This window comes from Gallinula chloropus (assembly GCF_964237585.1).
Source record: "Gallinula chloropus genome assembly, chromosome: 1".
Taxonomy (NCBI): Eukaryota; Metazoa; Chordata; class Aves; order Gruiformes; family Rallidae; genus Gallinula; species Gallinula chloropus.
This window is the reverse complement of record NC_140085.1, coordinates 130,082,156-130,104,794: the sequence shown is the minus strand read 5'-3', so window position 1 is coordinate 130,104,794 and position 22,639 is coordinate 130,082,156. Positions and strand designations below refer to the sequence as shown.

The following is a 22,639-nucleotide window of genomic DNA, read 5'->3' as shown; positions in this document are numbered from 1 at the left end:
AAAAATACAAACACCAAGTTATTCTAGTGGAATTTACCCAGCAGGACAAGAAATAATTTATATGCCAGCTAAGGCATTTGGTATGACCATAATCCATTGCAAAAATCTTGCATTTACAGTTGGTTAAATAAAGAACAACAGTAAGTCAATGCATTTGTATTTCTGTACATAGGTGCGGGATTTCCATATAGAATATGCATCTCAAAGCAGTTCTGTGATAATGTCAGGCAGATATTTCTAACAAACATTATGAATTTGTTCAGCTTTTCTTAGGTCTATCACAGCAGTTTCCTCTTACTGAATTTGTTTTGTCACACTCATTTCTCTGATATAAACTCTAAAAAAATATGCACATCAGAGATGTTCATGAACATGTAACTTCAGAGCAAGGAAGGAAAGACAGCTGCAGCAGTTCTAAATGGCAGCAGTCACATCTGTATTCCCAAAAGCCTCCTTATGTGCCACTTTGGATCCAACAATACATGTTATATTTTAATGGGACAAGTCTCCTTAACCCCTTTGAAAGGGCAAGATTGCATAGATAACCTCTGGCATCCACATGGTTGGCAGTTGGAAAAGGACTTGCATTCCATAACTTGAAATTCATCTTTTCTTGCAGGGCAAAGTGATCCTACTGCCTCAGACAACAAACTGTTAGAATCACTGTTTCTACTGAGAGATTAATTTTACTGTAATTCACTGGTTCTATCAATGACTGCAGATACTGCCAGCATGCAGCATTCACAAACAAGCTTACTTTTGATTCATGTTGTCGTCAAGTTTGTAGGTGATGCACACAGCGTTCATCTGTAACTGAAGTAATACAGTGCCTCTTAGAGGCAAAATTGTCCTGAGAGTTGGTTCACTTGTTTTAACGCTGCCCTTCCCCTCAGATACTAATGCACACAAGAAGTCATCCAGAAGAAATGGAAGGCATTAGATTCAGAGAGAAACATTTAACATCATCATCTTAATGTGAGTTCCTGCCTCCTCCAGTATCCATAAAAGTAATTCAAAGTTTGGAAAAGTATAAAGGATTATACCCATTGCTGGGATAAATAGAAAAAGAGAAAAGGATTGTAACTTAAGCTAAGCAAAGACAAATAATTCCCGTTCAACAAGCTATATATTAATAAAACCTTGTCAATAACACTCCTCTCGTGGTTTCTAAATCACAGTCTTAAGACAACTGAGAAGCTAGGAATGATATTAGTTATTTCAGAAGAAAAAGAAGAACGATTACTTACAGCTAAACATAGCTAGAACTGCATATAAAATTACCATCTCACTAATGAGAATTGCTACTGGATGAACGTATCAACATAAAAAGGGATAGAAAAGCTGATGCCATGAAAACAACAGCTGCTTAAATTTACTCAGAAGTACTAATCCAGTGTAAATCCCATGTGAGTCTAGTCTCAAAGTTGCCTCGATACTATCTGTAGATGCTGATGGAAACGCACTGAGGTGGAAAGTCAAATAAATAACAAAAACTGTAAAGCCAGGAAACAATTACCTTTTCAGTGATACAGTGTAGCATCATTTAACTCCCATGAACATGAGAAGTTGTGGTCAACAATTCATTCTCAATCTTCATATTGTGTACTGCTGAGTGTTTAGTTGTTAAAACTTCAGTTTCTAGAACAGTAATGTTCACCAAGACCCATTAAAATCAGACTAAAACCATGAGTGCAATTACAGATATGATCTCAGACGAACCTGGTGGATTTTACTACAGATGCCTAAACTGTTACTATCACCATCCATCTTTGCCAAAAGTAGCAACCATTTTGCACAGGAGGAGGATGGGGAGAACATGACATACTCCTCTGCATCTCAGCCACATTTTCCTGGAGTACTGATAAAGATGGGTTTATATTAAGTAACTAGACTGCAAAGTGGTGCACAGATACATCCTGTTGTGGTATTCCTGCTGTTGGAAGTGGCAATTTCTGCAGGAAGAGATTGCTGGCAGCAACAGCTTGATACAGCCAAAATCCTTGGACTGTGTTACAGACCTTCACTGTGCAATGCCAGCTGCAGACAAACATGGCATCTTAAAATAATTTCAAAGCTATGTCATTTTCCCTCAGTTTCATGGAATTCTATTATTTTTAAGACAGCACTTGCAAAATATTTACCCCAGCAGCAGCTCTGGTGATTTGACCTGCCAGATGTTAAGTCTACAAACCAGTGCCAGTTTATAACACATTAGTTGGAGCACCTCAGTGAGAACCTGGACTTCACATAGAAGTGAAATGACCAGGTTTTTCCTTTTTAAATTCTAACCCTATTTTACATAAATCCAAGCATTTCAACCTACAAAACTTCACATTTAGAATGAATGTGAAGGCCCAGTATGGAACTCCACAGCAGTTTCATAATTTATAAGCCCAATGAAATGACACTTACTATATTATGCTTCCATATATAACAGATTGTCAGACATTACCAGAGCTACAAAGTTTCAGCCTGGAGAAGAGGTGGCTCCAGGGAGACCCTATAGCACCCTCCAGTACCTGGCAGGGACCTATAGGAAATCTCAGGAGAGGCTTTTCATCAGGGAGTGTAGTAACACAACAAGGGGTGACAGCTTTAACCTTAAAGAAGGTAGATTTAGATTAGACATAAGGAAGAAATTGTTTACTGTGAGGGCGGTGAGGCCCTGGCACAGGCTGCCCGGAGAAGCTGAGGCTGCCCAGAGAAGCTGTGGCTGCCCCCTCCCTGGCAGTGTCCAAGGCCAGGTTGGATGGGGCTTTGGGCAACCTGGTCTGGTGGAGGGTGTCCCTGCCTGTGGCAGAGGGGTTGGAACTAGATGATCTCGGATGTCTCTTCCAACCCAAACCAGTCTGTGATTCTACGAAAGCCCTGTGTGTGCTGGGGCTCACAGCTCTAAGTACAAGAACTCAGACCACAGGCAATTTGCATTTCACCACTATGGTCCAATACAAGATTCACATGTCAGTACTGAACCCTCTCCACTAATCTTCAGATCATACTGAAAAACAGCAAAAAACCACTTAAAGTCTTTAAAAAAAACCCAAAAAACAAACCCTAGCTTGCTCCATTATGTGAGCAACAATAGAAGGTAGGGTGGGAGTGTTTGGAGGAAGGACACATTTGATTAAAATAACACCTTTACCACCCACCAATATCATATTTGTTCTTGATTAATAATGAAGTCTTGTAAGACTGCTACTCATAATCCTTAGCAACTTGTCTTTTTCCATCAGGTTCTTTTATTCTACTTCAAACTGTAGCAAGAACAAGATATTTAAGAAATGCTGTTTTAGAAACAGAAATTACTGCTTGTAAAGCTTCACAAGTTCTGGACAACCCGTGGGCAAATAGACTCAATGATCATTCCAGATAACACCTATTGACTCCAAAATTTGAAAGCTTTTTAATGCACAATTTTATAATTCAGGATGCAATTCTGAGAAAATAAGTTTTAGATGGCATCTTTAATGCCTCTGTTTTCTCAGCTCAAATCAGTTTCTGCAGGCAATTTATTCTGGATGTCACAGTAAATGGAATTCAAAAACCAACATATTTAGTTTTTTGATCTATGAACAAAAATATTCACACATCCCAGCCATTAGCTTCTTTGTTTTGCTTTCATGGTGCTTTTCAGAGTCCCATGTGTCAATTAGGTTTGGGCAAGGAGGCACTTCAATTAACATCTTTTATTTTCATTTTGTCTTAGAAAAATTCTTTGGATTTTAAACAAGGCAAAGCCTTTCAGAAAGCAGAAGTCATGCTGCAAGTAGGAGACACAGCTCTTCTAACAGGTATCTCCAGTAGAATTCCAGAAGTCTCCTCCAACTGTAGAAACACTCGCTCCCACTTCCAACAGATCTTCTACAACACTTATGACTAGAATAAACCTCCACAAAGGAGACACCACACAGAGTTCCTCCTTAGAACAACAATCCTGAAAGCAAAAACTGATGCAAGCCAAACAAGTGCATCTGAAAGTAATTGTCACTGACTTCCATAGCGAGCAAGAACAGCTTGTGATCTGATGACAGCGTTGCTGCAATAGGGAATTTGAGGCACCGTGTGCTGGCTGAATGAGAACGCTCAGCAGCACTGCGTGGGGAGCAAAAGCACAAACAGTAGTCAGCATTCAGACAGAACAGCCTATTGCTGCACTGAGGGTGCAGGCAGAAATGGGAGGAAGCAGCAGGGTGGAGCTCTGTGGAACCCAAGTAAACATACACAGAGGCAATGAACCCTGTTGTTTTATACCCAATTATTCCTCTGACAACCTCCTCCTCCCTCCCATCCCCAGTTACCACCACTGGTGCCGTCTAGAACAGAACAGAGCACGTGGACAAGGAAGCAACAATAATTCTACTCAAGACAAGTAGAACATCCTCAGATGCTGGTACAGAACCTTTCTACAGCATCCAGAGGCAGCATGCAGGTTAAACCCATACAACCAAGAAAACTAGAGAGGACAGAGATAATGCTGTCATTGCATGTTGACTTGATAGCTTCTTCCAAGTCTAACCAGAAAGCTCTACTTCTCCCTTATTTACGAAAAAGGTTCCTGGGCTCCATCCATTTGAAAAATCTTTCAATGACCTTCCCTGGTTTCCAATGATCCATGCTCTTACAGCTAAGGAAATCAGAAGCCAAAGTTAACCCTACATTCCAGAGGGTCTAGAGAGGCAAAGATTCTTTCTTGCATTTAAGATCTCTGCCTTGTAAGACTACTTTTACATCAGCTCCTCATTTTGCTTTTTGAGACAGACACTGACAGACCTAAACAGACAGGAACTGAAATACTACTTAAAATAGCAACATCCTGCTTTTAAATTCTCCAAATTCAAAACCATTGGAAGTTCAGCATTTGGCTCTACTGACTTCCACAACCTGCTTTTCTCCACACACCAAAGGCACCTTTCTTCCAACAGAAAGCATCAAAAATGTGACTGGCAAAACACAATATGCAACACACACCTCAGCATTTACTTTCCAGGTAACTCAGTGGACTAAATCAATAGTCTCTAAGAGACAGGCAGTCCCTCTGCTTTCTGACATGGTATTTATGGAAAACCAGCTGAAGGTTTCTTATTTTCCTAATTCCGAAGCAAAATTTGTAAAGGACCATCCACAATTTTGCTATAGTCCACACCAAATTGTCTTTAGAATTCTGTATATCTTTGCATTTAATAGAGTTTTGAGACATAACAGAAGTATTCAGGAAATTTTCCTAAAAAGAGAAGTAGTGCACTTGAAAGACAGTTGAAAGAGAAAGAAAGACTAATTTGAAAGAAGTGTGTATGAAATGGCAAGAGACAAAAAAACAGGGTGAAGAACATCTTTCCCGAGGGAAAAAAAAAAAGCAAGACACAGTAATGTAGATTCAAAAACCAAACAAAAAACCCAAAAGCACACACAAAACCCAAAAAGCACCCCACCAAACACAACCCACCAACAAAACATCACTTGCAAGGGAAAAGAAGAAGAGGTTCTTGGTTGGAAAAGGTTCTTTACTGAGACGGGTAGTTTGGCACTGGAACAGGCTCCCCAGGGAAGTGGTCACAGCACTGAGCTTGACTGAGTTCAAGAAGCATCTGGACGATGCGCTCAGCCCCATGCTCTGACCTGTCTGGCCCTGTGTGGAGCCAGGAGTTGGACTCGACGATCCTTATGGGTCCCTTCCAGCTCAGGAGATTTTATGACTTTAACAAGCATATATGCAGTTCTGTAAGCAATAGGAAGAGGAGCAACTGCTTTCTGACAGAATGAGGTAAAGGAACAAGAAACACACAGGAATAAACAAGACTGTTTTCTGCACAACTGTGAGCAAATTATCAAATATACTGCAGAGGAATATATATTAATAGATCTCTCATGACTCCGGAACCAGTACAGATGACTTTGAATTGTCAGATCTTAGTTCACCATGAACAAGGTGGCATCTTGTCTCAATCCTCCGTGAAGCACAGTCATATAATTGACATGTCAGCTAATCAAAAGCACTATTTATAGATGCTTCACACACAAAAATTGTGGTCTTTAAAGCAAGTAGCATGCTTAAAGCAAATCAAAGCCAGCAGTTCTGAAAGGCAGTATGAGGTGCAGAACAAAGACCATTCAAGCTGACCTCAGTGTCAAAGTAAAACCAACCAGTGTGTTTCAACTGTTCTCAAATGCAGCTAAATAAAGGTATTTGATGAATAAAACGATCAGCAGATATAAGGGACTTTAATATAAAGTTTCAAAGAAAATAAAGATCTTTTTGATTTTAGAAGAGATTATTGCATGGAGGAGGAAATAACAGCTGCCCTGACAAAGGAGTATTAAAAACAACTGTAACAATAGATGACAGCAACAGTAGCAATGAGATTTCTCTCCCAGTTGAAAGGCTGTTTCTTGCAACAGAAAGAGCCCATCTTACTTGTATCAAGTAGCTGGCTGTTCAAAAGTACGTTCCTTTTCAACACACAGGACCCCAGTTCAAGCCTTCAGCAGCACTCACGCAAGCGAGGAAGAAGTCACAGAAGGCACTTTTTTCCCCTGCTGTATTAAGATCTTCCATCAATAGCAGTCACTAAACTGCACTAACTGCACTCAGAAATCCTTCTACTAGGTTCACACTCTATGAAGTTGGAGCAGTTTTATACACACAGCTAAACTTGGCTCGCTATGGCCAGCGAGATTCAGACTGCTACAAAAAGAAGCAAGCGGCAGAGAAGCTGCTCCCATGTTTAAGCTAGCTAGCGAAAATCCAACCAAATCCACAAATAGTTCTGTGTCACCTGAAAAGCTAGGCAATGCTGTTAAAGTTACCAATGAAAATTAAAAGCTACAAAAAACACTGTCATGGTTCAGCCCCAGCCAGTAGCTGAGCACCGAGCAACCCTCCATCCCCCGGCGGGACGGGCAGGAGAAGGGGTGGGGTTTGTCGGGACAGCACAGGGAGAGGGGAACAACAACAGAACTCGTGACAGAATACACAACTGGTGATAACAAAAAGCACTTTACCAATCTGAGAAGCGACAGGACACTCAGGCCACACTGAGACCTTCCTGGAGTCAACTCTCCCTGCCCAGACCCTTTTTATGGGGAGAATGACATCACAGGTGTGGAAAACGGCCCTGGCCAACTCAGCTCACCTGCGCTGGCTGCTTGGGAGTTACCTCTGTCCTAGCCAAAACCAGGACAAACACATTTCCAACATTAGGAACACAACAATTAACAATGAAATCAAGATAAAAAATAATGGAATATCAGACTAGGTTGATGACCAAACTAGTTCGATGATCTGCTTGATGCTGCAAATGGTTTAGAATCTTAAAATGAGATCAAAGTTCAATGACACCTGCTTCCTTGAACAAAAACACAACAAAATCACTTAAGAGTATCAAAATCATTCACACATACTAGTTGGAGCCAGTTTAAACCATTTGACTTCAATATCAAAACATTTAAGTCCGAACCAAACCTAGACTTCACCATCGTGCAGCGATTAAGCTTTTCGTTCCCACAAGCAATCTAAAAATACAGGCATAAAAAAGCAAAGTTTGCAAAGCTACCAAGCCAGCGCTCTCAACTGCTGGCAGCCTGATGTTTCCTAGAACAAAAAATGAGAAAGTAAAGCTTGGTGCATGCCATTGAGGAAACAAAGCTTTAATATCACAAGGGCTCAAAAAATGCAGACATCTTTAGTACTCTTCTGGACCTGGAATTTCAATCATACCACCAAATGAAGTGGCTTCCACCCATTGCTTGCTACCATACCAGCCTTCACATGGTACACTTTGCTTTTGCCAGTTAGCAGACCCATCGCCTGCCTGCAAGCACTGGTGCTGACTCTCTGACGTTCAGAAATACCCCGTCACAAACTGCTTGGTGATGAGCTCAAGGCTTCTCAGGCTTAACTTTGACTAGAGGACTTTCCTTTCTGCGCTCGTTTCTCCTTCCCTTCCTCTGGTCACTTAAAAGCTGATGGGAACAAAGTTAGGTTCTTCTAGGGTTTGTGGTGGGTTTTTTTTGCAGGAGTTGTTTGAGGGGTTTTGGCTAGTTGGCATGTTGGAGTTTTTGCCTGTGTTTGCTTTTTTGCAATCTGATAGCTTAAGCAGAAAAGTAGAGTATTTGTATCCAACAAACACTGCAGTTCTGCAATCTCACTGAAACACAGACCATTGCACAGGGAACTAAAATAGTCTTGCCTAGAGTGAAAGGTCTTGAGATAATATTTTGCCACACAGCTGTTGATGACAATAAGGACATGTTCATAAGAAACATCTGACAAAAAAGGAACACTATCTAGGTGTCACCGTTCAGCCCCAGGCAGCAGCTGAGGGGAAACAGAGCCCCACGGGGTGGGATAAGGACAGTTATGGACAGGCGCTGCACAAGGGGAACGGAATACTCACACTGGAGATACCACAGAGCACTGCACCGACCCGATGAGGGGATAGCAAAGGTGACTGCACCAACACCAGGACCAGCCACACTGAGACTGTCCTAGAGCCACACTAACCCCCACCTCTCCCCTGACCAGCCCCTTTTATGAGGAAGCAATGTCAGGTGATGTAGGAACAGCCCAGGCTAACTCAGCTCACCTGGGCTGGCTGCCTGGGGAAGGTAACTCCGGCCTGGCCAGAACCAGGACACTATGCAACCAATCTTCATCCATAAAACATTAAAATACTGGTTATAAACAAGCATCATGACTCTTACAAAATAAGCCTTTAATCCTTACACGTGGAAACAAAGACAAAGCTAAACCACTTGTTTATAAATATTCTGAATTTGCCAGCAAAAAGGTTTCAAACTTTGCCTTAACAAAACCCCAAAATAAAGGCATTTTTTCCTGGACAAACTCTGGAATTTTTGGTGTGCCCTTTTATAGACAGAAGAGCATTAACAACTCAGTAAGAGCTCAGTGAGACCTCACAGAAAAAAACCAGCAGGAATGAGGAAAAACACTGCAAAGTTAAGCTGAGGTTTTGCCACTTGCCCATTCTGTATCTGCCACAAGGACAGCAAATTTTCCACACTGCACAAGCCTATCAGGGAAAAGAAAATCCACTCTGCCGAGTTACCAGAGTATTACAAATGTTTCTTGCCAGGGGTGAGGATGAATCAGCAACCACAGATAGAGGACATATTCGATTTATACCCGAGATGAGAGTTCTCAAAGGATGGTTTTACATTTGGCTCAAAAATGAAAAGTTCTCTCTGAGTGTACATTTACATTCTAATATTTCAGCTACACTGAACTAAGCCCTTTATAAAGCTAGCTATGTGGAAAGACAGTGCTACATACGGAGAGACTCACACTGACAGTGGTAGTCAATACAGCACGGAATAGCACCAGGAGCTGCGCTGACCCCCCAGGAACTTCTTGCCACAAAACCAAACCAAACAGGAAAACACCCTGGAGTGATTTTTGTGCATGTTTGGAGATCTCATTATCAATAAAAGGCACCGATATGCTGCCTTGTAAATTAACAAGCAAGTTCCTGGAAACTGCAAGCAGAGGCTAATAACATGTCATGGGGATTTCTGTTGTGTTGGTTTTGATTGTGTTGGGTTTTTTAAAGGCAGGTCACATAAATTAACTTATACAGAAATTACTTGTAGGACACAAAACAATATATAATGTAAGCAGTGTGACCATTGAAAGCTAATTAAATATTGATAGTTCATTGGTTTGGTTTGGAAGGGACCTTTAAAGACCATCTAGCCCAACCCCTCTGCCATGGGATCGACTCAGGCCTTGACTTGCAACACACACAATGAATCTGTATTGACATTTTTGAAAAAGCACCGGGTCCCTGGAGAGTTGCACACCAATGCTGACTCCAGTCTTCAAATAAATGGGCTTACACTGATTTTGGTGTATGTGAGTTTTGCCAGCAGCAATTTAGCTGCACAGTATGAGAGAGTGAGGAGATAGAGAAACTTTTCCTTCTGTACAATACTTCTAATGAAATTCCAGGGCAGAGGTCAAAAGGCACCTCTCTACACTGACACTATAGATTAATTAGAATTTAGGGATATTTTCCTCATGTAACTGCTCAGCTATCTATGTCACATTATGCTTGTTGCTAATGAGAATTGTTTCAGTATAGACATAATTTCTGATCCACAACCCTAGACAACGCCTCTTCCCAAATCAGAAGAACAAATTCACCCCCGCTGGAATGCTAACTGCTGTAAGAATGAGAAGATATCCTTTTCCCCTCTAGCCCTCCTCACCTTGGATGCCCCTTTCTGTACAACAAAGTTACATTAGGAACAAAGCACAGCTGAGACATCACAAGTCATCTCACCATACAGCTCTTAAGCAGACATTCCACTGCATCTTCAAGAGTTGATTTCAAATGATTCTTCTCCATTTTCAATAATAAAGGGGAGGGGGAGGGAGTCAGCTCCATTTGCTAATCCAACCCATGACTCCTGTACTGCAGTACTGCACATTCTTTCACACATAAGGACTTAAAGCTTTTATTGTTTCCTCTCAGTGTGTAGCAGACTGTCAGCAATTACTTTTACATTAGCAGAATTACCGAATCTTGACATTCACCTCCTCTCTCTCTCTCCCCTCCCCCTGATATATTCTCTCATCATTTCTCAGTGTACAAAACATAGATATGCCCTACAGCTACTTCCTGCTTTTGCATTCAGGGAAAACATCCACTCCCTGGTCCAGGATTTTGTATTCTGTGAGTTAGTAACAAACAAACAAAAAAAACCCAAACAAAACCCCACCAAAACAACAACAAACAAAGAAACACAGCTAGGAACCATACAAAACCCACCATCCTTTCTGATGAGCTTGCTCTGTAACAGCAGTATGGGAGCAAACCAACAGATACCATCTCTGCGGCTGTTTTCTCCCCTTTGATCCCACCAGGCCTAACCTGCTTTCAGCACTTCAGTGACCCCTTAACATTTCAGACCTGAAATTTCAGCTGTTCATTTCACATTACCAAGCTCTCCTCTTTTTTTTTCCCCTCCTAACACATGCGTCCCTTCCCCTTCAAGTGGGGAAGGAGTCAACGCATTATCTCCAAGGTCAACACCGATCTGTTATATGAATTCTGACACACGGCTGGTACAATGATTACCAGCTGTATTCTCAAAAAAAAAACCCAACCTTTAACATCCAGTGAATACAAATTCCAGAAGAAACAATCTCAGCACCCTTAGAGAGAAATTGTGTATATCACATTAGTAGCAATTTAAACAGAAATACACATGCACTCAGCATTAATATAAAAATAGAACTGCTTCTCATGAAGTGTCTTAATAATTACATATACTTCCTTAAACACAGGGAGTAAAAACACCTTTTCTAGCAGGTCTACCATAATTTTCTACATTTGATTAGCACAAAAAGTAGTAAGAATTCTGCTGGTTTAAAAAAACATCTATTTTAAGTACTCTCATCTTTATCACAGTTACTAATCTAAAAGCAACAGTTAATAGAAAAACAACTATAAGGGAGACACTGAGAAAAGAAGTAGAGATACTAACATACAGAAAAGACTGTGCAATCAGAAATTATTTCCATAATCTGGTACATATATACACACACATATTTATATATTTAGTATTTCTTTATTTCAGACCCCCATCTTGATCCATTTAGAACCCAATTCTGACATCTTTTATGATAGAAATGTCATTATCTCTTGATTTCTAGGGGAATAAAAGCTTAGTGCCAGCTATTTTTATATGAAATTTTATACAGGTTATTATCAATATTTTACCACAGTATATGAAAACTTCCTCTTGTACTCCAACCACAAAGACATTCACAGACTATAAATATTGTCACCAATCAACTGGAAACCTGATCCTGAACAGCTCCAATGCAACTGCCTTGTTGTGAGCAACAAGCCTACCGAAGACAACACAAGAAATAATAGGAGTAAAACCCCCTATGAGGAGGAGAACAAAGACTTATTACAGGCTGGGGAGGACTTTTACACATTTCCTATATAAAGCCTCTTTACAGCTGCTTAAAACCTCATTTTTTAAAAAAAAAAAAAAGTGAAAAAAAATCACCCTAATCATCCTTCTCATGATTTTTCCTTATTCAGCTGAAGCTGTTCAACTGTTTTCGAGGATGACAAGAATGACACATGCTACTCCTCGTCAAAAACGTCTTACAGCTATTTTGCTGAAAAGCTCCAAAATGGCTATTTTGGAGGGAGAACTTAAAACTCATCAGAGTGCTCAAGAACCACAAACACATCCACCACCTTCCATGTGTGATTTATATAAACTCGGCTCAGCTCAGGCCTCAAACAACGCTTCGTTTCACATCGGGCTGTAGAGCTGTTAGCTTCCCGGATAAGCTCCCCAGGTCTCCCATTGCAGGGAGAAGTCTCCCAGCCATCCCAGGCCCCAGCTGGGGTAGCTCTCTCCCTTGCTGGATGGAGGTCAGTGTGGCCCCACAGGCAGGAAATGCGCTCAGAGTGCTCCCTCTGTTGATACTTTGATAAGAGAGAGGGAGAAAGAGGAAATAGCACGTCTGAAACGTGTAAAGAGAAGTAGAGAAAGGAGGAAAGAAATGTAAGTGGTAAGGGCTTAGAAGGAAGCAGGGTAGAATTTCAGGGCAGGGGATAGAGGAGAATTTGGAAAGAAGAAAAGGATTAAGAGTGGGGAATCAGGGAAAAGGCCTGCCACTGGTACAGCACAATCAGACTTTTGCATAGATTCGAGGTTTTTTTTGATTACATTACTTCTTGGGGTAACATTCCTTCGGTGTGTACAAACTAGCTGTGGTATGTCACAGCAAAGCATCTTTCTCAACCACTAATGAAAAACCACACAGACAGTATCTGTCTGCCAGCATCAGCAATCTAACTGGTTCAAAGGGCTCAAGACTGCCTCTGCATCCCAACTCCAACTATAGCAACAGCAAAGGTGATCCCTCTGATTTCACATAAACAAAAGCAACATGTCCTCTCGTCTCCTTTCCCCACAGAAAAGCTTTAAGAATGCACTGAAAGATGTTAAGATGGAAAAATACCAACGATAAAAGAGTTTATGTATAACTTGGTCATTTACAAACACTGTGATGAAGGCTTTGACTGCTTAGGTTCATAGTGGCATTATTACATAAGACCCCTTCCTCATTTAATAGACTCTGAAGTTGAGCACAGACTGTGCAGCAGAAAAAAGGATCTTCCTTCATCTACTGCAGAAGTTGGAAGGTGTGTCTCAACTGACACCTCACCAGTGGTTATGTGATGATGGTGGTTAAGCACTTCTCTCTAGAACCAGACCCATACTTTTGTATTTTCTAAATTTGATTAGCAGGACATTTCAAAATAGCTATTCCCTAAGCAGCTGCCACACCTTCTTACTTTGTTTTCTGGACCTCCAACTTCATGACAGTCTGATGTGGGGGTATGCAAAGTTCTTTCAAATGAGGCTGAGGAGTTCTCTCATCCTACTTAACATCAAGTAGTCTTTAGAAAAACAAACAAACAAACAAAACCATAACAAACCCACCAACAAAACCCAGAATAAAACAAACCCGAAAGCAACAACAAGCAAGCAACCCCCACACACATACAAGTCCCTACAAAAAACCACCTTCTCATTTCTCAGACATTTAAGAAAGCTTGTCCCAGTGTATGCACAATTACCTTTAAGGTCTTTACTTTACATCCCCCTCCCCTCTTTTTACATTCAGAGAACTACCACCATTGTCTCATTCAACTCTCCTGACACATCTATTCCAAGTGTAAATTAATTTGCCTTAAGATACTCTAACTATAATGTCATAGAAGAGCTCATGAAACATAAAGCTGTATTTCTTCTAAGGTTTGGGGTACGTGCTTAGGGCCATACATTGAACTTTAATATACACACGTGTAAGATACACTTATATATCAATGCACAGGTTTGGACTAGTAACAATATGCAGTGCCATATGTAACATACAACTGGTTAAAACAGAAGGCATACAAGTAATTTAAAAATAAAACATTAGGAATCTTAACAATGTAGGACACATAAAGAATTCACCTTTTTTTCCCCTGCATTTAAAATACCTTCCAAAAATGCTAACAACGTTAAAAATGTTGCAAATAAAAGTCTTGTTTTCATTTGGTACCCCCTAGAAAGATTTTGCTTTCATATTACTCATATCTTCTCTTCCTTGCACAATTTTTCTAATTGTTTTTTAACTACAAGAAGCACTTAGCATTGAAAGATATGCACAACAATGAAATCATATCTACTTTCCTCCACTCCCATTTTGCAAAGAAAAGTCTGATTGAATCACAGTGATTTGGGAAAATCATTAATTATCCAAATGAGCTGTAAAGAAGCCAGATGTGTACGGCCAGCCCAGGGGAGGGAAGGGCGGGTACAGGGAAAAATATGGCCTTCACTGCCAAGTTATGGTATTCTAAAACCTTTCTAGAGGTTTTGCAGTGCTTGCAAGTTACTTCTCTGCTCCTTTGCACCATTAAGCTAAAAAAAAAAAAAAGGGGGGGGTAACATCTGGCCTACAGATTAAGCTCAAATCAGAGTCTTACTGTATCCCAATACAAAGTTAATAAATACATGCAGAGAGGATAACCCACCCCCCACCCCCCAAAAATATATATTAAAAAACCCCAATATCCCGCGACATGCCCTACTGAAGGCAGATTTTGCTCCGTTCGGCAGCTATAAACCCTCGTTACAAGTAGCACTACGTTCACAGCCTTATCCGTGGCTACCCGAGTCAGAACTCGAGCGCTGCGTTGGCCAGCAGCAGGCGAACCGGCGCTAACAGAGTCCTCTCTACAAGGCACCCGATTAAACGTGGCGATCTGGGATGCCGGCCAGCTCCCAGGAGCATCAGAGTTCGCCGGGATCGATACAGCTGGATGAGCTGCGCGGGGATGGAGGCGTCTCGGCTCGAACGGGAGAGGGATAGCTGAAAGTCAATAGCGAAGAGCTGGTGCTTAACCTGGCGGCGGGCAGGTACAGCAGCTGCGCGGCGCTCCGCCGGCACCCCGCAAACTAAGCTCTCCAAGAACAAAGGGACGATTTGATTTCTCCCCCCCACTCTACCCCTAATGTCACTGTATTACAACAGGCAAAACTGTGTGTAAAATATCTGCCAGTGCAACGCGTTCTGTGGAGCGATGCGGCTCTCAGGTTCCCCCACAGACCAACAGCGTTTCTGCAGCCGGGAGAGGAACGGGCGGCCGGGGGCCTAAGGGCAGCGAAAGGCCGGCTTTTCGGAGGACCCTTCTCCGCTGCCTTCAGACGCCGGCCCGTGGGTACAGCCAGGACTGCCTACCAACAGCAGACGGCTCCTTTTGTTCCCTCCAATCCGTCATTTTCCGCCGGGCACCGTGCTGGGCAGGGAGAGCCGCGGGCCAGCGCCGCTCCAGCGGCGCCCCGGGACGCATCGCTCAGCCAGCCCGCGCCTGGCACCGCCGCTGCCGCTCCCGCATAATGGGGCGATTCATCCCCCATCCTCCCGCTGCCCACGCCTCCCTCGCCGCACAGGTAGCGGGCGCTGCCCACCCCGGGCCGGGCAACCACGGCGCAGGCTCTTCCCGAAGTCCGCGGGAGCCACCTCACGGGCAGCGCCTGCCGAGCGCAACCGCCCTCCCCCCCCCCCGCCCCGCGTAACGGCCCCAACGACCCCCGCGCAACGGCCCCAACGGCCGCTCCCTTCTGGAGGGAGCGGTAGGGACTGTCCCTACAGGCCGGCCCGCGCCCTCCCTCAGCTCTCCTCTTGCGGCAGCCCCACGGCCCGGGGAGCGCAACCTGCGCGCCCGGGGCAACGGTTCCCCCCGCCCCGCTCTCTCGGCGCCACCACACCCCAGGCTGCCCAGGGGCGGTCGTGCCCGGCGGAGCACGGGAGAGCGTGTAACGTTGTCAGCCCCCCCTCGGGGTGATCACCCGCCACGGTAGCCCCCAGGGGTACCCGGCCTTAGCCTCGCCGCCGCAAACCCCGACCTATCCGCCTGTCACATGAAAACAATCACTGACTCGGCCGGGGGAGGGGAGAAGTTAAAAGCCGCGAGCGGAGGTTAGGGGGCGGCCAGCTCCCTTCCCGCCGCCTTCGGCCCTCGGTCGCGGCGACACGCATCCCACCCGCCAGGCAGGAGCCCCGGCCGGCCCCTCAGCACCGCCAACTCGGAGCCGGCGGCGTGAACTCACCCATTTATGTCGAGCTGGGCTTTGCCTGACGGCAGGAACAGGCTGAAAGTTTGAGGCGGCTGGCTACGGCGACGGGGGGCGAGAGACAGCCCGAGCCGCCGCCACGGGAAGGAGAAGAGGCTGCTGACAAGAGCCGCTCCCTCCTCCGGCGGCCGCCGCTCTCAGCACCCGCTGCAGCCGGGCTGCATTCTGCGTCCTCCTAACAGCACCTCGGCTCCTCTCAGCATATGGGTTCGTACGTGTTAAAAAAAACGACAGGAAAAATAAAAAGAAGAAAAGAAAAGAAAACGAGGGGGAAAAAGAGGCTCAGCCTTCAGCTCCTGCCTGCCACCTTGGTCCCCGCTGCCGCCAGGCGGAGGAGCTCGGACGCCCAGGGGCGCCTGCTGCCGAGCCGCAGGGACGGGCGTCTTCCCCCGCCGGCCGGTGCGTACGGCAGGGCGAGGGTGCGAGGAGCAGCTGGGTCTCCCCGCCGCCGCCGACTGCCGCTCCTGCTGCCGCCGCTGCTGCTGCCGGAGCGAGCGGCGCGGCTCGGCGCTGCGGGAAGTGTCGCGAGACTGCGCCAGAGCCGCTGCGCCGCCGGGGGGGAGGAGGGCGGGGAGGAAGGAAGCGGAGCGGCGGTCCCCGGCGGGGGCAGGGTCGGGGCAGAGGGGTGCAGCGGCGCTCCGGGCCCGCCTCGCCCATTCGGGGGGAAGGGGATGACTTCTTCCCCCTCAGGCCAGGAAGCGTCAGCCGGGGGCTGGAGGACGCCGGGGGCACGGGCAGGAGACGGGAGTCACCCTTGTTTCGGTGCTGGGAGAGGCGCTTCAGGCTCCGGCCGCCGTCTCCCGGAGCGGCGGGACTAGCGGGTACCCCTCGGCTCCCGACAGTCGCCCCCCTAGTCCGCACACGCCCCTGGGGAGCCGATACCTACCGCAGGCCGTGCGCGCCCCCACGCCCGGGACTCTGCCTGCGGGGAGGCTGGGGCGGGCACCGAACTCTCCGCAGGAGACCCTCGGCTAGCCCTGGCCCTGAGGGGGAGGAGGGGGGGGGGCAGCAGCCCCGGGGGCAGCGGACGGCCCCGCTCCATTCCCCGCAGCCCTTTACAGGCTTAGCTTGGGGCCGGGAGGAAAGGGAAGGGAAAGGAAGGGAAGGGGAGAAGCAGCAGCCTTGAGGGTGGCGGCTCGGGAGAAGAGCAGCTGATGGCTCTTCCCTGGTATCGCAGGGAAACAAGCGTGTGCCGCGACACACCCGAAGGGCAGAGCGAGCACCGCGCAGCCACCGGCCAGAGAGGCACCTCACCAGGCCAGAGGAGCTGCTTCGAAGGCAAGACAGGTAAAGGCCGGCGGGGGGAAAACCCACACTCGCGCTGAAGGGGAAGAGCAGATTAAAAACTATATAGCCTGGTCTAAAAGATAAAGCACAGGTAACACCTTCTACAGCAGAAGCACTTCCAGTGTTAATAAAAGCAGTCTGAGCTCAGGTATTTCATGTAAGTGGAAGAAAATGCCAATACATGCATTTTTTTTTGTACTTCTCCTCCCCTTGCTCCTACTTAAGTACCATGGTTTATTTCGGTAAGTTTTTGGGGGGGTGGTGTTTGAGGTTAGAAATAAGAGAACAGAATATACGTAAGGGAGCAGCTGGCTTCCCGGCTCTGAGAATCCTCATTTTGATATTGTGACCGTAGTGAACGGTAAAGGGAAAATTAGAGTTTAATAGGCAGGAAGCTTATGTTCTAATTCTTGACTTAAAAGAAAAATAAAGGAAACTTTAACCACAGCTATGAAAATTTGTTTTTAATTTACTTATTTACGTGCCATAGCGGCAAGGGAAAACCAGGACTAATTATTTTCTAATTCTGATTTTCTGCAAATTAGTTATTCTACAATACAATCTTTGAGATAAGTCCTTTAAAGCTGTTTTAAAATATAACTAAAAAAGGAAAGTTATAACTAACACTGAAAGTTCAACCATGTTAAGGAATAGAATGAAAACAGACTGAAAATAGACAGAAAACGGAGCCTCCAGTTCAGTGCTTCACTGAGAAGTCAAAGCCTTTGAACCACCTCAGTACTGCTTTCAGCAACACTGGGACACCAAGTCACACAACACCAACAAGAGTTCCAAGACTGGGGGGAGATAGGCAAAATGGAAAATGCATTTGAACTTCATACACACACAGCACATCTTTTAGCCAGGGATGTGCTATCAGAAATCCAGCGTTCACTCGTTCATACGCACCTTAACAGAACAGTGCTGCTTTCTGTGATCCCCAGTTCCTGACTGCGTAAGGGCACTTGACCTCTCTCACCTGGAAAATCTACATGGTTAATACTGGGAAATTACCAGCATGGCAAGTAGCAGCTTTTACTTAAGCTCTACAACAAACTAGCCAAAACCATCAAGTCAGTCAGAACAAAGTAACATGTCAACGTAAGTTAATTGATGCAACCAGGCTCCAGAAGGTATTCCTGTTGTTAACATGGCAGTTTTAAATGAAGCTGAGCTTTCCCTGCTCCAGCCCTGCAGCTAAAGGTGGAGGAAGAGGTGTAACTAAATGAGCTTGGTACATACCAGCAGCACTGTCTCTGCAAGAACTCTTTAGGGCTGGTAGTGGGGGAGTGCAGCACAGTCACATCAGAATGTCACTGTTACCGTGCACAGGAGAAAGCCCATTCAATGCTCCTCTCAAACAGATTTCCAACCATCACTAAAAACATGTCTATGGGAATTTCTTGGCTTTCCCAAGTAATGCAGTAACACTTCTGAAGACTGTAGTTTAGTATTTCAAATCATTATTATACCTCCCTCAAGTATTATTTACACATTTTTCTTGGAGTGAGGGGAAGTTCCAATGAACAATGCCTCCCCCCATAGCTACTCTACAGCACAGTAGATTTACCACATGTAAAGTTTTCCTTTAGTACCTACTGCAAAGATAGTAACCAGATTAGGAGAATTATTTAAGAAGTCAAAATTATTTACATACACTGAAGATCAAGACAGATCTCGATTACTGTAAATTTAAGTAAGTAATGGGAAATCTTTACTCTCTTTATAATTAAACACTGCAAGTGTATTCATCTAGCTCCCCCTCATTCTCGCTCTACTCTATTAGAGAATCTGAGTATTAAACGTGGTTCTTCTCACCTCACACTGGTGATACTGCATGGTGGGAATTCTTAAAAATGTACTCTCTTGTACTGAATGTAAGCTATACTAAAATATTAGCTGAGGAAGAGTGTGCCTTCAGCCCTGAACAGGGCGAGAACCAGAATTTGGCAGAAGCCATGGATTTTGAATGCCACAGAGGAGACAGACCTACCTGCTTTCCAAGGTTTGGGTTTGTTGTTGTTTTTTAAAAGACACCACCTATTTCATGCTAGTAATGAAGGAAGATTCATATTTTATGCCCTTGGAAACAGAGCTGTTTCCACGCTTCTTTTAGCCAAAAGAAGCGTGCCTAGAACATGGATCAATACTTTAGCCTCAAAAAGCAGCAATAAATGAAGTTACAGCAGCAACAGTTCTGTAAAAGTCTTCAATGGCTACACAGATCAAGTACTCTGAAAACGGCAGCAAAACATTAACAACCCCTGAAGCAAATCAGTGAGTTAAGTAAAAAACTTTGTTAAAACATTTATTGTCCGTAGAAACAAAATTTACATTGATTTTATATAAACTATGTTAAACATACATATAAACATACCTACATCTTAATGTATACTCAGGAATGAGGCTTTCAGATAGGGGGTAACATTGTCAAAAGCACCGTTGTCGACTCCACCAACTACAGACTTAAAACATGTGCGAGTTCAACTCCATCTTCAGTAGTTAAAAGCGTCACTCTTACCCACGCTGGGAAATAATTACATGACTAGTACTGTGTTTGCATGTGTACATACACTGTTAGACAGTCCTTGTGAAACTACAGTGTGAATAACGTCAGCATTCACATATTCCTTGAAAGTGGACATTGCTCCACATCCTCATTCAACTGGGGGGAAATAAAGTTCCCACTCTCCTTAAAACAAAACAGCGAGGGGGTATTTGTTCCATGAAGAGGGTACTCTAACAACCACCCCTTCCACCCCATCTCTCAATAAAAGACTTGAGAAGCCAGTCACAAAACGAAAGCCATCCACTACATTATTTACAGAAAATGAAATAGTAGAAAGACAACATGAGATTTAGACTGCTTAGACAAAACTCAGAGCAATGAACAGCGAACAGAGAAAACTGTAGTCAAGTGGCAGGCAGCACAGCTATTAAACCACCTGGCTAAATACTTATTCAAAAACCCCTCCAGCAACAACAAAAAAATATCAGGCACAGAAGAAAGGGGCATGTGTTATGATAATAGTTTTCTCCGGTCTTAACACTCAAAATTTATGCTCCCTAAACTTGAAACAGAACACACTTAAACGTTCATCACTGTCCTTAAGGTCTATTAAGTCAAGTGTTACAAGTAGGCTTTCAAAGATCTTGAAATGGCTTTTATTGTTATATTTTTTTCCCTTGGTAAGGAGGCTGAAGAACCTCCCCCATCTTCAAATCCTGCAGCAGTGGAATGAAGTCTGTCAAGGGCCACAGTTATGTGCAGAAACATTCTTCTTTTTCCAGGTTCATTAGGATGCAAGTCTGAAGTCTTTCTGTTAGAGAGCTCTCCCAATAAGAACGCTGTAGATGGCTGTTGAGATGCTTAAAGAAAGGCAAAAGGCATGCTTCTACACAGTGTGGGAAAAGATCCCTTCAGAAAGCAAGGACGGTAAAGATCTCTCTGTATACAGTCTTCTACAGTGAATACTGAGAAATCAAGTCTCTCAATCATCTTCTCTAAGCAACTCTCACTATCCATTTCCAAGACATGGCAGAAAATGACTTGGATACATAACAAGCGAGTTTTGAGAGCCCTGCCTTTTTTTAATGCCACAAAAGTGTAATCTTGGGTTTTGTTTTAAAGCAGCTAAGCTTGTAAAAAAAAAAAATTCAGCATTTCACCCTGAGGCCCTGGGAGAGAAGGCAGCAGGTAAACCATTATCACAACTGGTGATCAGCTGAATTTACGCCCATACTCTGCTATCAGTTACCTGAGTTTGAGACAGTTACGTTCAGGTCTCGAGACCATCTAAATCCATCAGGTAAGGTGGTTTTAAAACATGTAAGTGATTAGAGTTAAGGCAGGCTCGTAGAAGCCCTACACTGTGTTGCTTCTTACTAGCCCCAGTATTTTGTAAACCTTGTGAACTCAATCACCACAAAGTTTAAAATGAGGATTCTAACCAATCTATGCAGAGATGAAATGAATCAGCAATATAAATGCTAAAAATCACAACACCTTATTATTTCATTTATAAGGAAGACTAGTCATATTAAACCCATTGCATTTTGGATAGCAATTTTAGAAGTTTCACATGTGAACAACTGAGAATATGACACGAGCATTTAACAGTCGTTTCAAGTCAACTGAAAGAAAGGCAATTCACATTTACATTTTCAAAGTATAAAACAAAGCTAGAAAGCTCTTAGACAATCACATTTTTAACTTGCCCTTCCAATGCAAATGTAGCAACAGACTTTAATACAAGAGATGCTGTTTTCCTTCTGAGGCTTACATGTGTATTTAAACCGGGTATTTCAACAACCGCTACCAGTCCGGGCTGCCGTTGGACACAATCAGGTGATCGCTTCAGTCTCTGTACAGGTGGGTTCTACAACGCAGTCACAGTACAGAAAGGCACATTATTCAAGTAAATTGACCTTTTGTCTCCTTAACGCTTTTTCTTGTGCCTTTACAACCCCACCAGTAACTTCAACACATTGTTCTCAGCCTAATGTGACGTTCCAGCACAACAGAACTTCCCTCTGCTAGAAGAACAAATAAGCTGATTTGTGTGTGAGTATATAGACACAAATCTCTTAACTCACAAAGATAAAGCTACACAGCAATGTCTCACAACAGGTAACACCAGAGAGTAGATGCCTCTAGCACCTAAGCCAGTCACAGAATTCAACTTCTGTGAATCTTATAAAACACAAGTTTTATCATGACAGAATCCTAAATTAGTGAAGTAAAGCTATCAGTAAAGAATGGGATTTGAGCAAATGGTATCACCTTAAACAAAAGCTAAAGCAACTGAAATAGTGACTACATTTCATCATGACATTCATCTTGGGACCAAGGGTGGGCAAGGGGGGGAAAAAAGTCAGTAAACATGCAAAAAACCCCACCCCGTTGTAGTATGTTGTTCACAGTTGTAGAAGTAAAAACAAAGCTAAACTGTTAAAAAGTACAAAACACATTACAGTTAGTCATGCACAGGTAAAATAAGAAAGTACAGAGTCAGAGGAGCCAGTCACACTTGTAAATCTGGTTAAAGCAGCATTAACTGACTGAAGTCTGACTACTTCAGCGTTACTTCCGAACAGCGTTAGCACAACTGCCACGTCAGAAGTTTCTTCATGTTTCCACTTTTCCCATTGGCTTAACGAGTTCTCTTCCAGG

At 43.9% G+C, this 22,639-nt stretch overlaps 1 protein-coding gene across 1 annotated transcript in view; it reads right to left on the bottom strand.

The window, feature by feature from the left end:
* The window catches only part of SH3KBP1 (SH3 domain containing kinase binding protein 1), a 233,214-nt gene extending 216,573 nt beyond the window's left edge, over positions 1-16,641 (bottom strand). Inside the window, exon 1 of the mRNA XM_084262660.1 lies at positions 16,156-16,641. Coding sequence (XP_084118786.1) covers positions 16,156-16,159 — 4 coding nt within the window. The 5' untranslated portion in view covers positions 16,160-16,641. The remainder of the gene's footprint in view (positions 1-16,155) is intronic.
* Between the last annotated feature and the right edge of the window lie 5,998 nt (positions 16,642-22,639).